The sequence below is a fragment of the Ovis aries genome, chromosome 1, assembly GCF_016772045.2.
Source record: "Ovis aries strain OAR_USU_Benz2616 breed Rambouillet chromosome 1, ARS-UI_Ramb_v3.0, whole genome shotgun sequence".
Lineage (NCBI taxonomy): Eukaryota > Metazoa > Chordata > Mammalia > Artiodactyla > Bovidae > Ovis > Ovis aries.
The window spans coordinates 265,712,432-265,730,502 of NC_056054.1; the positions used below are offsets into that span (position 1 = coordinate 265,712,432).

Genomic DNA, 18,071 nt, shown 5'->3' on the forward strand with positions numbered 1-18,071 from the left:
TCCTGCTGGGCTCTCAGGCTGAAAGCCAGGCATCCTTTCTTTTTTGGCCCCAGACCCTAGCCATCAGGCTGGCCTGCCTGCTGTGTGGCTCCACTCCACTGTGGAGTCTGGCTGTTTCTCACCTTAGCCAGCTGTTGGCACTGGCCTCAGCCCTGCCCCAAGCCCACTTCTCCCCAGAGGACGGCTGGATGAGGGAGTGAGTGAGTGCTGCTTTCCTTATTAAAAGATATTTCTCAGGTGCCATAATATTAATATTAAATCAAGTACTGTTACAGTTTCCCATGTGTTGATTATATATGAGTAACTAATGAATAACTGACTCATTTAGAGGGTTTAGAATTCTAATAGAGTAAACTTTTTTTTATTCCTTATAAGAGTAGAAAAATAGTTTTCAAGAGTCTTATTCTAGATTAATAGTCTAGGAACGTTAAATTTTGGTGTCTTTACTCTAGGACTTGGATAAAAATAAAGTTAATTAGGTACCAAGAATGTCAGATGCTAAATGGTGTCTGACTATTTATGACTTTCTCTTGGAATTCAGTAGTTATTAACTTGCAAAGATGTGACAGCTGAAGTCCGAAATTGATGTATTTTTAAATTAGAAAAAGAGCTTTGAAGTATTTTTTTAGATTATAAACTGTCAATTTAATGGTTCTGGAATCCCTATCTGAAATAGCAAATCATTGCCATTCTGCTGTGAATCTCTTGATTCTCATGAACATGGGAATTCTATTTTTACACTTCTCTTAAATAATCCTAAAGGTGGAAGAAAGAAGTGGGAAGAAAGAAGACTATAATAGATGCAGAGAGAGGTCATTACTTCACCTCTGGGGACTCCGTGTGGAGTGGCTCTGAGATAAATTAAGACACAGAGAGAAGCTTGATGCCCCTTGAGGGCCCCACCTGACAACAGCCACAGGCTCAGCATGGTCAGAGCCCCACTCGCCTTGTTATTCTGGTGGATTCTGCCTCCCGCTTACTCTTGAGAATACGGCATTCATTACTTGATGAAAATTCATTGTGCATTGGGTCATGTCGTTTGATGAGAAAAAGCAAGCTATCAGTTTATGAAGTGAAGGCTGCATGCATGTAACTACCGCTTTGTCTGCCTCTTGTTATGAATGTAGAGCGGGTGTGAAGTGGGCTTGTGCACATGCTTGTAGGAAGCTAGCTTGCCCTTGTGTCTCACAGACTGTTATGTGCCCTTTAGTTGAAAGGAACCTAAGTGTCCTCAATGTCATTGCACCAAGTGTCTTGAGAACTGAACTGTGTCCTCTTGCACCCATGGGATCATCGTGAGCAGTGGGTGCCCTGGGGAGGCCTGGCTGCATATGTGCCCTGCAGAACATGGTAGCACCCACTGGGGTCTGGAGGGATAAAGCAGTGAGAAGGCCTTTTGGGGAGTTTGCATGGGGACAGCTAACAGAAGCAGAAGATATTAAGAGGAAGTGACCAGAATACACAGAATAACTATACGAAAAAGATCTTAATGACCCAGATAACCATAATGGTGTGATCATGGACCTCGAGCCAGACATCCTGGAGTGCTAAGTCAAGTGGGTCTTAGGAGGCATCACTGTAAACAAAGCTAGTGGAGGTGATGGAATGCCAGCTGAGCTATTTCAAATCCTAAAAGATGATGCTGTTAAGGTGCTGCACTCAATATGCCAGCAGATTTGGAAAATTCAGCAGTAGAGCCACAGGACTGGAAAAGGTCAGTTTTCATTCCAATCTCGAAGAAAGGGAATGCCAAAGAATGTTCAAACTACTGCCCAGTTGGACTCATTTCACATGCTAGCAAGGTAATGCTCAAATCCTTCAAGTTACAATTCAATAGTATGTGAACCAAGAACTTCTACATGTACAAGCTGGATTTAGAAAAGGCAAAGGAACCAAGGTCTAATTGCCAACATGTGTTGGATCATAGAAAAAGCAAGAGAATTCCAAAAACATCTACTTCTGTTTCATTGACTATGTTAAAGCCTTTGACTGTGTGGACCACAACAAACTGTGGAAAATTCTTAAAGAAATATAATACCAGACCACCTTACTTGTCTCCTGAGAAATTTGTATGCAGGTCAAAAAACAGCAGTTAGAACCAGACATGGAAGAACAGACTGGTTCCACATTGGGAAAAGAGTATGTACGTCAAGGCTGTACATTGTCACCCTGATTATTTAACTTCTGTGCAGAGTGAGTGAGTGAAAGTTGCTCAGTTGTGTCCAACTCTTTGCGACTCCATGGACTACAGTCCATGGAGTTCTCCATTCCAGAATACTGGAGTGGGTAGCCGTTCCTCCTCCAGGGGATCTTCCTAACCCAGGTCTCCCACATTGCAGGGAGATTTTTTACCAGCTGAACCACAAGAGTACATCATGTGAAATACCATGCTGGATGAATCACAGGCTGGAATCAAGATTGCCAGGAGAAATAACCTCAGATATGTAAATGATACTACTCTAATACCAGAAAGGGAAGAAGAACTAAATAACTTCTTGATGAGGGTGAAAGAGCTTAAAACTCAACATTCAAAAAACTAAGATCGTGACATCCGGTCCCATCACTTCACGCATAATGGATGAGGGAGAAGTGGATACAGTGACAGATTTCTTTGCTTGGGCTCCAAAATCGCTACGGACAGCGACTGCAGCTATGAAATTAAAAGTCACTTGCTTGTTGGAAGAAAAGCGATAACAGTCCTAGATAGCGTATTAAAAAAACAGTGACATCACTTTGCCTACCAAGTTCCATATAGTTGAAATTATGGTTTTTCCAGTAGTCATGTACGGATGTGAGAGTTGGATCATAAAGAAGGCTGAGCACCAAAGAATTGATGCTTTTGAACTGTGGTATTGGAGAAGACTCTTGAGTGTCCCTTGGACAGCAAGGAGATCAAAGCTGTCAATCCTAAAGGAAATCAACTCTTGAATATTCATTGGAAGGACTGATACTGAAGCTGAAGCTCCAATACTTTGGCCACCTGATGTGAAGAGCTGACTCGCTGGAAAAAACCCTGATGCTAGAAAGGATTGAAGGCAGGAGAAGGGGATGACACAGGGTGAAATGGTTGGATGGCATCACTGACTCAATGGACATGAATTTGAACAAACTCCGGAAGACAGTGAAGGACAGGGAAGCCTGGCATGCTTCAGTCCATGGGGTTGCAGAGTCGGACATGACTTTGTTGTGTTAGCAACTGAATAACAGCGTGGGAACAGCAGGGCAGGACAGAGTCAACCACGCAGGACTGACCAGTTTGGGTCATGCTGACAGGCTCTGGGCTGGAGCAGTGACTTCTGGTGGCCTGGTCCCTGCCTGAGGGCCTTGGGTTGAGGCAGAGGGGTCTGGGGAGAGGTTGGATGGTGGTGGGCACTGGGGTTTGCACTGCTCCTGGCTGAGCCCTCTGCTGTCTCTGAGAATTGGCTCACTGGGGAGGGACAGTCTCTCTTGGGGTCAGCAAGGCCTCTCCCCATGCCAGAGCATCAACAAAAAGAAAATATAGTTAAAGTAATGTGCCATGTGGTGTATGGATGCCACATGGAAAAATACTGGACAGAGTCCAGGAAATCAGAGTTAGCATGACCGCCTCCAACAGCAGCATGAATGGCTGTGCCTGAGGCTGGGGACAGTCCCTGGGCTCTGCCCACCAAGCCGGCCCACCGCTCGGGTTTGCACTCTGGTCCTTCCGCCCCACCCCCACCTCAGGCCAGGGGTGGATTCTGTTCCCCTAGTGCCCTCTGCCTAGAGCCTTGGGGAGGGGGCTGTGCAGGGCAACCTCTTCTATGGGGCACATTTGGATGGGCACACCCACAAGTCTAAGGTAACAGGAGCTGCTTGACGTGATAAGACATGGCTCAGCTCTGTGTGCAGTTGGTGAATCTGGTGTTAATTCATGTGCACCTTTGGAATACTAAGTTGTAAAAGGGATGCTGGCATTACCGGGAAAGGAACTTTTTTTTTTTTTTTTTGCAAGACACAGTCAGTCATGTTGTAAAGAAGAGTTTGACGCATTGATTGACTTTTCTTTGGCTGAAGGACTATGCCATTCACGTCCTCCCGGCTGCAGCTGCCTTTTGTTCGGAGGACAGGGCCCCCTAGACGTGGGAGAGTGTCTACACCGCCTGTCTGGATGAGGGGTACCAAGGGCATGGGTTATGCTGGGCCAGCGCGAGTGCAGGGGTCCAATGCCCCGAGATGTGCCTCTCTGTATGTGCGCGTGGGTGTGTAACTGTGTGGTCTGTGTACGCGCGCACACGCATGCCTGTGTACCTGGATGCATGGGAAGGGGTGAGTGGCACTGCCTGGCCTGGCTGCCCACATGCAGGTCGGCGGCAGTGTCCCCAAATGGGGTCCTGGCCCCCTGTGTGTGCTGCCTGGCTGCGTTACTTTGAGCAGTGTGTTTTGTGAACTGGTCTCCTGGCAGTTCTACTTCATTACTTGAGGGTTCTGTGTGTTTGAAGATGCTGGGCTTTTTCAGCTCGGATTCTGTTTGCCAGGGAGAGCATGTCTCTCCTCCCCTTTCAGGGTCATGTCCCTGCCTGTGTTTCAGGGCTGAGAGTCCCGGGTCACCCTCTGGCTGGTGGCCCCTCCATCTGCCTCTGATGAGTGAGCCTGGGGCGGGGAAGGAGCCGCCCTCCCACGTGTCCCCGGGCGGCCGTCGCAGCTGTGCAGCTCCGAGGGTTGGCTGAGCGTCCACCCCAGTGGCTGCGGGGCCAGACTAGGGCCGGGCTGCCCCGGGCTGGCTCGCTCAACACGGGGACCCAGGCTATGGGGACCGTTCTCAGCATCAGGGGCCGCCGGTGTAAGAGGAGGCGCAGCAGACGCTCCGAGAGGAAAGGTGAGTCGTCCTCTTTTATTCTGAAATGCAGATCCTGGATGCAAATGCGCTGTGGGAATGTGTTCTGAGTTGTGGTGCTGTGAATTCATCTTATTGATGCCAGTGATTCCAACTCTCCATTTAAAGCCCTCCTCTTTTTCCCTGTTGGCACTTCATAGAATGTCAGTGAGGGGCCAGCTTACAAAGGCAGATTTTAAAAACATGTCTAGAAACATGTCTAGGAATCCTATTGGCTTCCAGGTTTAAAGTATTGTTTAGAAAGATGTTTATGGAATCTCAGAAGTGTGCAGCTTGGAGTCCTGGGGGATTCTCCCTCTAGAGATGGGTGCTCTGTAATTTCCCTTCTCCTGCCATGCTTCCTTACTGACTTTTCCAACCTTAAAACTGCTCTTCATGCTGTTTGATACTGTTACGTGTTTGCCTTTTAAAAACGCGGAGTGTTCCATTCACCACTGCTGATGATTTCAGTCTTTAATTCAATTTAATGTGTTAAGATGTTAAAATCATTATTTTTTTCTTAACACCAGATTCAGAAGTTGCCCTTGACTATAAAAATCACACACTCATGGCTTTGGGGCAAATCGCTGCTTTAAGAGATGTTGAGAGTTTGCTGTCTCCATGTAATGTGCGTGAAGCAACAGAAAACGTCATCGGTGCAAAGATGCCCCTCCTGAGGAAAAAGCCAGGTGTTTTCTGGGGGCCACCTTGTTACCCAGCAGCCAACAGGGCTGGAAAGGGTCTTTCAGGGGCACCGCATCTTTGGGGTCTTCTGCAGCAGGAGACAGTGAACTCTCCAGGAAATAGAATGAGCCTCAGTTTTTAGTGCACTTCCCGAGAGGAGGAGGAGGAAACCCATCTTGATACTGGCAGTCTTTCGATATCACAGACAATCACACTAGTGGGAGCAGTGGGGCTGGCTCACAGTGCGAGACCTCCAGGGGTGCCGTGCCCATGTGCTTGTCCAGGATCCGAGGGCACGCAGGTGCTGCCTCTCAGCGCGTCCCTGCTGCCCCCACCCCGCATCTGGGTGACAGTATCAGTCAGGTGTGGGAGAGCAAGATGTCAGGAAGATAAGCAGCAGGGAATTGAGACAAAGGCAGGAGCCCAAACTGCACGAATTGTCATCCAAAGACCCTAAATTTAGACTTGCCACCTTTTTTCCCATGGTTCTTCACCACTAGACATTTAAATTGGAGAAAGTTTTGAGAAGTGTAAGAACAATTGTGTCATCATTTTGAACTTGCTGTAACTCACGTGGTTTGCGTTAGCCCCACCGTACACAAATTCTGGATGTCTTCACGCACGCTGGAATCTTTTTCTGCTGTAGGAAAGCTGTTTGCATTTTCAGACCAGCATCTTGGGAGGCTGAGCATAATGAGATGTAGCAGTGCTCACTGCACATCGCTATGCATGCACGCTCATCGTGGTTGCTGTGTGTGCACGCTCATTGTGGACACTGCTGATGAGTGGGGCACACATGAATGCCTGCTCCTGTTTACCACACACTCTATGTTTGAAACTAATAAAAATGCCTTTCAAATTTATGAGTGTTATTAGGACTGGCCCTCCCGTTTATGGGATGAGTTTTACAGGATTTGAAATATAGTCTTTACTATTGTGTAATTTTAAAGTGCTCCCAGTCACATGTAAAGCCTGGTGTGACATGTGGCTTGTCAAATGTTATTGGTTGTCAGTACGGCATAGCAGCAGGCAACTTGGTGTCAGTAGTGATGGGGTCTCAGTGGTTTTTCACCGATCCTGAATTATCCCTGTGGTCACCCCCTCCACAAGGCAGATGTTGGCTGTGGCTGTGGATGAGACTCTGGTGGATTAACTCAGTCGTCAGGAAGTGAATGGCAGTTAGAAGAGAGTGATGTGCAGTTTAATTACCAACCACCAACCAGGACCTGAGGCAGACGCTGCTGCCCTGGTGGGCACTGTGCCCAAGGCCCAAGGTGGGCTGGAGCCCAGGTCACACCCGGGGACAGTGGAGCACACCCCAGCCTCCCCAGGGCCCCGAGGAGTGCCGCCAGCTCCACTGTGACCTCCTCTGCTCCTGGCCTGCTGCCGAGAACAGGTGGGGGAACCCCATGTGAACAGGCTCCAGTGTTTTGGGGTTACGGGCTTCCCTAGTGAGTGCTGAGTGTGTGCTCTGTGATGGTCACTGTCCTGTGCTCAGGCCATCTGGGCGCCCCCATCTTTCCAGAATGGAAAAGTAGATGGGCATGGGGCCTGTTGTAGAAATGGAAGCCCAGACCCACAGTGGTGAGCCTCCTCTGAGTACCGCCAGAGGACAGGGCACAAGAGACTGGGCCTACTTTCCCTCGTAGATGGAGGAGAGGCAAACGGTGCCTGAGGCTTTGGGCTCCTTCCCTGCTTCCGCCTTGCTGAGAGAACACCTCCCTGTGAGGGGAGGCATAGGGAGGGAGAGCATTTATCCATCCACCCACCCATCCACCCACCCCTCCATCCATCCATCCATTTGTTCATCCACTCATTGATCTAGTCCATCCACTCATCCCCCTGCCCACCCACCCAGGCGTCCTTTCGTGCAACAAATAGCTATTGGCACCCTCGTGTGCCAGCACCAGGATTGGGGCCTGTGTGTGCAGGCATGGGTGATAGGATGGTAGGCCTGGAGACCGCTCTGCAGCGGGCCACCCAGAGTGCCCTGTGCATGTCTGCCTCAGGAAGGAAGGATCTGAGCCCGTCTCTGGCACGAGTAGGAGGCGCCATGTCTGCTAGGAGAGGATACAGGGAGGGGAAGCTGCTGACCGCTGATGAGCAGCAGCTGTGGACAGAGGCCTGGGGCTCCCAGAATTGACCGTGACACATGTGTGTGCATGTTACTGCACTTGTACTGATGGGCTCCCCAGCATGAGTGGGGACCAGGCTCCCTGGGGAGGAGCTCCTCCAGTGCGGGGCCTTTGGGGTGGACAGAGCCACCCTCGTCTGATAGTTGAAATTCTAAAACAAACGTGGGGTTAGGTCTGTGGACTGTATTGGGTTGGCCCAAAAGTTCGTTCGGCCCAATTCCCTGGGCATTCCCGGTCCCTTTGTTGGATCCCCAGGCTGGGAAGCCTGATGTGGGGCTCCGAACCTTCACAACAGCAGGGGAACTTCTTTGGTTCTGTAGCTTGTGGGTCACCCACCTGACAGGTATGGGGTTTGATTTTACTGTGGTTGTACACCTCTTGTCTTTGGATGTAGTATCTTTTTTTGGTGGGTGCCAGTGTCCTTCTGTCAATGGTGGTTCAGCAGCTAGCTGTGATTTTGGTGCTCTTGCAGGAGGAGATGAGCGCACGTCCTTCTATTCCAACGTCTTTGTTCAGATCTGTCTTGATTCCCACAGCTGTATACACAGAAAGTCTTGAAGTCGGAGACTGCCAGGGCTCCTCTGTTCTTCTCCTTCATATTATGTTGGCTGCTCTGGGTGTTTGCCTCTCCATATGAACATGGGAACAAGTCAGTTGATTTCCACAGAATATTTTTATTGGGATTTTGTTGAATCTATAGGTGAAGTTGGGAAGAGCCGATACCGACATTGTTGAGTCTTTCTGGATTATATCTCCGCTATTTAGTTCTTTGGTTTTATTCATCAGAGTTTTGTACTTTTCCTCATATGGATCTTCTACATATTTTGTTAAATTTTCATTGGGGGGAGTGATACTGATGTAAACAGTATTGTTTTTTATGTCAAATTCTAGTTCATTGCTCGTATGTAGGAAAGCAGTTGTCTTTTGTGTATTAACTTCGCATTCTGCAAGCTTGATATAACTGCTTATAAGAGTCTTCCTGTCAGTTGCTGTGCACATTTTAATTATTCTTCATTGCATTTCACTAGGAAAACTACATTTTCTGAAAGTAGTGCTTGAACCTTATTTGTTGTACACAATCCGCCTTAAACCATGTTCAGTGTGTACTGAGTCTCTAACGGGAAACTGAACTGAACATCTATTATTTGGGTGGTTTCCTAGAAAGGAAAATATTTCATTGTAAAGTATTATAAGTTGATTGTTTTAAATATTTTAGTGATACTACTTTGTTTAGAAAGCAAAATAATGGAAGCAAAATACAAGTCATGAATGCATTCTCTAAACATGCGTGATTAAGTTGCTGAATTTGAGATTATTTTTTAAAATTAAAGAATTTTGTACTTCAGTCACCTTTGTTAAATAAATAATCAAATCAGCATTCAATTTTTTCCCATAGCTGCAAAATTAGTCTATGCTATGCTTAGTCATGTCCTACTCTTTGTGACCCCGTGGACTGTAGCCCGCCAGGCTCCTCTGTCCTTGGAATTCTCCAAGGCAAGAATACTGCAGTGGGTTGCCATGCCCTCTTCCAGGGGAATCTTCCCAATCCAGAGATTGAACCCAGGTCTCCTGCATTGCAGGCAGGTTCTTTACCATCTGAGCCACCAGGGAAGCCCCTTAGCAAGTTGATTGATTTATAGTAAAAAGAATTAACATGAAGAATCTTCATTTGAATAATTCTCTCTTTAAAATTTTGTAGTGTATGGCTCCTAACTGAAACCCATAACAGTCATTAAGAATATGTAAAACTTTTTCAAAACCATCCTTTTCAGAGCATAATGTAGGTTAAAATGAGTAATAATGGCTAGTAAGTTTTGTCAAGTTTACTGTCTCTCTTAACATTTTTAAAATTTTTAGTGAATTCCTCAAGATAGCTTTTTTTTTTTTTTTAACCAGCACAACAGAGAATTCATGTTCTGATGCATCTTGAATGTGAGTAAGTGCTGTTCTTCATGTTTTATTCCAGAAAACCTTCTTTTCACCAAGGGAGGGGAGGCATGTGTGCAGGTTGGTGTTTCCACAGTGAGAGATAAGATGCGGAGAGAAATGCTATAGTTTACGTATTTATTTATACTTTGTCTTACATCAGAAACACCTACGAGTGTGTAAGGAATCACACAATAGATGACCATCTACCCACCAGCCACTTAGAAAGTAAAGCTTTGCCATTGGGTGGCATTATGGGAAGTCAGACGCAAACCCACAGGGAACCAACACCGACACGACCAAGGGCCCTGGCGGGTCCAGCCTCCTCTTCCCCCGGGGGTCACCCCAGGTCTAGCCCCACTTGTTATAAAGGGCATTGGTCAGTGGTGGGGAAGCCCTTCTGTCCTGAGTCTGTCTCTCTGCTCTGCGTCCATGAGCCGTGAGCACATTCTGGGGCTCCGTCCTTTCCAGTCTGGGAGGACCAGCCCCACCTTGTTGCTCCTCAGTTCAGACTTTTCCTAATTATTCAAATCTGATTATTTCTCCACATAAACTTTAGCATCAGTGTGTCTAGTTCTACTTTAAAAAAGGGAAGTTGAAATTATAACTGGAATCAAGTTAAACTGAAATCCCAGGTCTTTTGATGCCAAGTTTAATAGTCTTTCCATACCTCCCTGCCTACTGTTTAATGCTTTGGGGGAATCCTGGAAAATGAAGAAATTATTCGAATGTTGCTATCAAATAGAGCTTTTCTTTAACTGGGAGTTCCTGGAATTTTGTCCATATGGGATTTTTGATGGGGTTTTCATTCTTTGGTGTTTGTGGTCCAGGCCATACAAGGTGTTTTTCAGAATGAAAGAAAAACGGTTATGTAAAATGCTCTGAAGTGCTTGTATTTGCTGTTTTGCCTTGTTTTATAACCTTCAGTATGAAAGCTGGCATTTGTGCAAGCTGGAAGTGCCAGCTTCTGCCCTGCAAGAGGTCTCTGGCCTCCATTCTGTTCCATGCGTACTCACCGGCACGGTGCACAGCCTGACTATTTTCTACTGTGAGACATTTTGAGTATGAAAGAGCAGGAAAAAAAGGCACGTCCTATAGACCGACTGACCTCTGGGGCCACAGGACTCCTGTGGCTCAGACTGCCCGTCATGGTTACTGCCTGCGTGTGTTGCTCTTGTCCTAGACCCCAGGGGAGCCAGCCTCTCAGCACACCAGTCACTGATTAGTTACATATGAATATGCTGTGTACCTTCTGCCTACTTTTCAATCAACATTTATATTTTGAGAGAACCTACATTCACGAGCGTCTGTGAATACAGGGAAATCGTGTTCCCTTTACACGGTGTGCGGTCTCAGTGGGAGGCAGACCTCGGGGAGAGGTCCAAAGCGTCTGTTGTCACCAGGACCCCCACCCCCTTGTGCTTTGTAGCCACGCCCACATCCTCCCTGACCCCCACAGCCACTGCTCTGCTCCCTATTTCTATGATTTTCTCATTTTAGGAACCCTTGAAAGTTGACCCTTGAACTGCACAGGGTTGGGTGTTGACCGGAGCTGCCGTCAAAAACCCATGTAATGGGTTGTCGGCCTTCTGTGTCCTTGTCCTTGGCCTCAGCTGGCCTTGGGGTGTGCAGTGGGCAGTATGCGTTTAGTGAGAGAAATCTGTGTCTGAGTGACCCACGCAGTTCAAGCCTGCCTTGCCCGAGGCTCCCAGTGTGTAAATAGGTGTAACGTATGTGACCTTTGGGTTGGCTTTTCCACTCAGCTGAGTCCTCTGGAGACTCATCCAGGTTGTTGTGTGTTGACTGCTTGTTCTTTTTTGTTGTCTGTGGTGCTCCTGGTGTGGACGGGCCGCAGTGTGTCCAGCCGGGCACCTGCAGAAGGGCATCTGGGTTGTCTCTGGGTTGGGGCTGTTATGAATAAAGTTGCTGTAAAAATTCGCCCACACTGTTTTTCTTAATGTGAATGGAAGTCTTCATTTCTCTGGGATAGATGTCTGTGTTTAGTTTTAAGAATCCACCAGACTGGTTCCCAGGTGGCTGTGTGGTGGTCCAGTTCCCCTCGTCCCCGCTGGCCTTTGGGTCGTCGGTCCTCTGCTTCAGCCGTTCTCGTGGGAGTGTGGTGGATGCGTGTGGCTCTCAGCCCCTTTCCCTTGTGGCTGATGATGATGGACATCATTTCCTGTGTGTCTGTCTGTGTGCACTCTTTGGTGAAATGTCTTTCTCACGTGAGTGTGTGTTCTGCTCTTGAGAGTTATGTTCTGTTTGTTGCCTATGTGGTTTTCTCATATCTGCTCACAGTCCATAGCTGGTCTTTTCATCTTCTTAACAGAGTTGTTCACAGAGCAAAACCCTTACATTTTGAGGGATTCCAATTTATCATTTTCTTCTTTCATGGATTTGACGGCTAGTCTGCAAACTCTTCACCCAGTTCTGAATTTGGGGTATGATTTTGTGAAAATTTTCTAGTTTTATACTTCGTATTAAGCCTGTGGTTTATTCCAAGCACCTGTGTGGGGTGTGAGCTGAGACGGCTGGTTGACCCAGCGCTATCTGTGGACAAGGCCGTCTTCCCCTCACTGCGTGGCTTGTCTGCCTTTGTCAACAGTGAGCAGGTATGCTGTGCGGGCTGGTCTCCGAGTCCCCTGTTCTGTTTTGTGTGGTCTGCCTGTCTGTCTTGGTGATGCGGGCTGTATAGGCTGTGTTGAGACTGGTTACTGATTCCTCCCACTTCTGTTTTGATTGCTGCTTGAAAGCCCTTCTCAGATAATGTTGACGTCCTGGGGTAGGCATCTCTTGCCTTCGTTCATTCAGTTTGAGGTTCTCAGTCTGGTGAGTGACTTCAAGTGTAACCTGGACGTATTATGTTCCCAGATCCGAATCCTGCTTGAACCTCTGTTTCAGCTGCTTTCTCTCTTGGCCTCTGTAACGGAGGGGAGACCTGCCTCATTGCTGCCGGTGGGAGTGCACGTCTGGGCTCCCCGGCCTCCACTGGCACTGCTGGATGGGACCTCCTGCACCACCCCAGCAAGGAGGGGGCAAGCACCTGGGTGCCACGGGGTGGGGGCAGTCCAGGCTCCCACCTCTTCTCCCTGACTGCATCGCAGGCGGGGTGGGAGGGGCCGTCACAGCCCAGAGGGCCTGGGACTCCAGGCTCCCCCACCCCGTATTCCTGCTGGGTGGGAGGCTGGGTCTGGCTGGAGAGGGGCAGTTCAGTCTGTCAGTCTCCTGCCCTGCTGGGAGGGCCTCTCCTGGCCCCTTGGCCAGAGAGACAGTTTTGTTGGGAGTTTTGGTCTGCCCACTGGTGCTTCCAGGTTGCTGGTGTCTTCAGCTCCAAGTCTGGGGTGGCGATGGGGACTCACAGCCACACCATCCTCGGGTCCCAGCTGTTCTGCCATCCTCTCCTCTACCCCTTGCCCAAGCCTTCTCGCTGTGCTGTGCTGCGCCGTCTGGGGTTTTCAGTCGGGCTGAAGGGGAGGGGATGGACGTGCCCACAGACCTCCCACCACATGAGCCCCTCTGCCTGCTCTGAGTCCAGCTCTCAGCCAGAGAGAGCAGGGTGCTTGGACGGCTCATGTGGTTGCCTCCAGGATTGGTCCTTCGAGTCTCTCAGCAGCAAGTCCTTTCTCACCCAGCCTCTGTGCTTCCCAAACGCCCCTCCCCTCCAGACTCAGCGCAGCCACCGCACGAGGCTCCTCAGAGCACCCATACCTCACCCGCGGTGAGGGGCGGTCAGCACTCATGTCCATTCTAGATCTCAAGGGAATTACTTTTAACAGTCTCCACAGTGGGAAGGTTAAAGCACACACCAGTGCAGAACTGCAGCCTGAACCGCACAGCCCCGGCAGGACCAGCATTGCCAGCTCCTCCGTTTAATCTGTACCTACTTTCTCCCACTGCACTGGATCGTCTTTTATAATAAATCCCAGGTACCATTTCATCTGTAAGCATTTCGGTATATTATCACAAAAGATAAAAACACGATTTCCACACCTAAAATGATCAAAAGTAGTTCCTTAATATAGTCAGCTATCCAGACAATATTTTTATTTAAGTGTATCAGTTGCAGAGTCTGTCTGATTCATTTTAGGTTCTTATAGTATCCAGTACTGTGCTTTTCCTATAGTAAATTTTCAGAAAAATATATGTTCAAGTAATTCATTAATATAAAATATTAATACTTTAAAAACTATCTGAAATGCTTTCTTGAATAAAGGAGTCTAAGTAGAAACTCAGAGGGGCTTCTGGTGGCCCAGTGGTTAACACTCTGTGCTTCCACTGCAGGGGCCCGGGTTTGTCCCCTGCTTGGGGAACTATGATCCCACATGCCGCATAGCACAGCCAAAAAACAGAAACCCATTTAACTTTTAACTCATTTAACTGTGTATTTGCCAGTTACACAGTAAGGGTTAATGTTATTAACAAATGATTGTCATGGAAACTATTTTATGTATGTGTTATATGAGAGAGATGTATAAGATATAAGCATGATTTAGCTCATTTTAGTCACCATTTTCTTAAAAGCAATAAATTTAACTTTTACTGATTTACAATTTGATTTGTATACAAATCAACATGTTACTACAAAATTTGCCAATCTCTTTTTTTCCTCAATGGCAATTTGATGGGATTCTTTATTATGAGTTTAGAAAAGGCAAAGGAATCAGGGATCCAATTGCCGACATCAGTTGGATCATAGAGAAAGCAGGGAAATTCCAGAAAATCATCTGCTTTTGCTTCATTGCTAAAGCCTTTGACTGTGTGCATCACAAGAAACCATGGAAAATTCTTCAAGAGATGGGATACCAGAACACCTTACCTGTCTCCTGAGAAACTTGTATGCAGGACAAGAAGCAACAGTTATAATCAGACATGGAACAACTAACTGGTTCAAAATTGGGAAATAAATACATCAAAGCTATATATTGTCATCCTGCTTTTTTTAACTTATATGCAGAGTACATCATGCAAAATGCTGGACTGGATGAAGCACAAGCTGGAATCAAGACTGTTGGGAGAAATATCAGCACTCTCAGATATGCAGATGACACACTCTAATGGCAGAATGTGAAGAGGAGGTAAAGAGCCTCTTGATGAGGTTGAGAGAGAAGAGTGAAAAAGCTGTTTTGAAATGCAACATTCAAAAAACAAAGATCATGGCATCTGATCCCATCACTTCATGAGAAATAGAAAGGGAAAAAGTGGAAACAGTGACAGATTTTATTTTCTTGGGCTCCAAAATTACTATGGACAGTGATTGTAGCCATGAAATTAAGATACTTGCTCCTTGGAAGAAAAGCTATGTCACATGTAGATAGCATATTAAAAACCAGAGATATCAGTTTGCCACCATAGTCAAAGCTATGGTTTTTCCAGTAGTTATGTACGATGTGAGAGTTCGACCGTAAAGAAGGCTGAGTGCCGAAGAATTGATGCTTTCAAATTGTGGTGCTGGAGAAGACTCTTGAGAGTCCCTTCAACAGCAAGGAGATCAAACCAGTCAATCCTAGAGGAAATCAACCCTGAATACTCATTGAAAGGGCTGATGCTAAAGTTCCAATACTTTAGCCACCTGATGGGAAGAGCCAACTCATTGGAAAAGACTGTAATGCTGGAAAAGATTGAGGGCAGGAGGAGAAGTGGGTGGCAGAGAATGAGCTGGTTGGATGGCATCACCGACTTAATAGATGTGAATTTGAGCAAACTTCACGAGATAGTGGAGGACAGAGAAGCCTGGCATCCTGTGGTCCTTTGGGTCCTTAAAGAGTCGGACATGACTTAGCAACCAAACAGCAGCAAACACGTTAGTATAATCCTGCAAAGTACAGCCAAAATATTTAGGAAGAGGAAACTCCTGAATTTGTTAAAAATTATATAATTGGAATAATTGTTTTTTGAGGATTTCCTGTGGTTTCTCCTGCCAACAAAATAATAAGTTATACATGGTTAAGAAATTAGATCAGATTTGAGGAATTACTTGCTTTTTAATGTCATCCATGTGATGCTGCTCAAGATGAGAGGGGACTGGTGGGGTGAATGCTGAGGCATGTTTGTTCTTGCTCCACAGCTTTATCTTATGACCCCAAAACTGAAGTCTCCCCAGAGCAGAGATCACGTGGCAGCCGGGCCTGAGTTCTCTCTGGGGTCTGTCTTGATGAGGAGTCTGGGATGCATAGGTCCTCACCCTGCCCTGGCTTGGAGCTCTCCATGGTCCTGACCCCAGAATCCAGGCTGCCCTCTGCAACGTGGCCTGAAATCTGCCCCACCCCAACCCCAGATGCAGAGTCCTGGCCGGGACCCTCGGGTTCCTGGTATGCACTCAGAACATGGGAGCCTCAGAATGCTGTCCAGAGGGCAGACCTAACCATCCTGTTTTGCCATTTTCCCACAGAGGAGACTTAACTCAATTACTTGTACACTCAGTGTGGTCTTCTTGATGTCTTGCAGACAGAAACAGCCTCCGCCAGTCAAGAAACCCTCAAAAGTATTTTGCCATGGATGTAGAAGATGAAGAAAACATGAGTAAGATCCAGGCCTATCCTGTAGTGTCAAGTGGCTCATTTTTCTATTAAAATATTAGTGTTGTAAATTTATGCAATGGGACCAATTTGGGGAGGGTCATTTTTTTTCTTCGATACAGCCTGTTCACAGTGGCATGTGTTTAATTTTCATATATTCTCTACAGTAGGTCTCGGAGTCTGCTGTGGGCGTTTTCCTTATAGCGGCTTGTCTGAATTTTTATTCTTGTTTTCGCCCTGGGGCCCCAGTGCACATGGCTGAAACGAGGGGCCCAGCCTCCAGGCACACATGCCATGAAGCCACATGCTTCGTGTCCCCATGTGCTTCTCGTAACAGTGGCCCTGATTTCCATCTGTCTAAATCTAAGGTGGTCTTTGAGATTGGCCGTGTAGGTGACGGTGCCTGGAATCTTCAGGTGCAGCGGGCTGTCCTGCACTTTGAAGGGCTCACACGAGGCTGTTGGTCTTGTTTGATGAGCCTCAGGGCTGGCGTTGGCTGAAGCCCCTCCTCACTGCCCTCCCTGGCCTTGGCTCCACCCTTGACGCTGTTCCCTGTAAAGAGTCAGTAGACACACTTCTCTGTTCTGTTTGGTGCTGATCCCGGGTAGCAGAGCAGTTAGATAAGGTTACATGTTCCCACAGAGGCTGGGCGTGTTCTGTAGGGAGGTCACAGCGGAGCTGAGAGTTCTGGTGTGTGTGATGTGTGCCCTTCCCTGTTACCTGTGTGTGTTGAGGTGTCCCTGGAAGAACCCACGGGTGTAAGGGATGAACAGTCACTCGGAATGAGGACACACTTCAGCCAGCATCCTGCGGCCTCACCCAGAGCCGATAGCTGTGGCCTGGGGGTTAGCTTGTCTGCTCGCAGAATCCAGGCCTCTGTCCCCGAGGGTAGTGGGTACCGTGGGTTGCTGGGTCTCTGCCAGGTGACCCTGCAGTTGCATGTCCTCATGTGGGAGGCCACCCCCAGGACCCTGGCATGAGAAGACGTGACCAGGTGCGATTTCAGGCCATGTGGCAGTGCGTCCTCCCGCGGCGTGGGTGTGGCCTCTGGCTGCCCGCACTTTCTCCAGGCTGCTGCCCCAGCGGTCACTCTCGGGGGGCTTTGGGGCCAACCCACTCCCCACGCCCACTGTCACCCATGCAGCCCTCCCCCTGCCGTCAGGACTGTGAGCTGTTGTCCACGGTGCTGGTCGTGGGGTTTGGGAGGAAGCTTCACAATGCTCTAGGTTATGTAACCATCCCCAGACTGCTCTGGGGGTCAGTTACCAGATAAAGAGTCCTTCTGAATACAGTTTCTGGAAAGATGAGCTGCTGGTTCTAGTGCTGAAACTGAAATGCCAGACCCATATTTTTCTGTCATTTTGAAAGCAATGAATCATTTTTATCATGATTAGTATTCACATTTATGAAATAAAATAGCATGCTATGGAAATAGAAAGCATCTATCTAAGAAGAGTTGTGAGGGTGGGATGTCTTCTTGCATTTCTGGTGTTTTATTTCCCTTTATGTGGAAGCATTTTTAGGAAAGTAGAGCATGAGTGGTATTTGCGAGCTTCTGAAGCACGTGAGAACATAGAATCCGTGTGAACTGAAGCACATGAGAATGTAGAATTCATGTGAACTCTCTTGTAGAAAGTGTATTTTTCTATAATCAACACCGACTATTTTTATTTCTTAAAGGAAAGCTTTGGTTTCAGAGAGTATGAACATTTGATTAAATGCATGTCAGAATGTTTACCGTAACTTGACTTCTTTACTGATGATTCTGTTTGGCAGTAACATGAGAATGTACGCAGCCATGCGGTGTGCCATGCTCTCGCTCACTTGTTAATCTAAACTGTCTCGCTCTGCCCTCTCTAACCTTCTGTTTCCTTTGAGCACCGAAAGGAGTAACCTATTGAGCTTTTGCTGGAGGATGTTATAAATGAAAATTTAGTGTTCATTCCGTCAGCTTTGTCAACTGGGAGAAGTGGTGTG

General features: G+C 47.4%; 1 protein-coding gene across 4 annotated transcripts in view; it reads left to right on the plus strand.

Moving 5' to 3' along the window:
- The window catches only part of ADARB1 (adenosine deaminase RNA specific B1), a 113,517-nt gene that overhangs the window by 58,661 nt on the left and 36,785 nt on the right, over positions 1-18,071 (plus strand). For all 4 annotated transcript variants that reach the window (XM_042237801.2, XM_042237811.2, XM_042237804.2 and 1 more), the window contains exon 5: positions 16,024-16,098. In XM_042237801.2, coding sequence (XP_042093735.1) covers positions 16,024-16,098 — 75 coding nt within the window. The remainder of the gene's footprint in view (positions 1-16,023; positions 16,099-18,071) is intronic.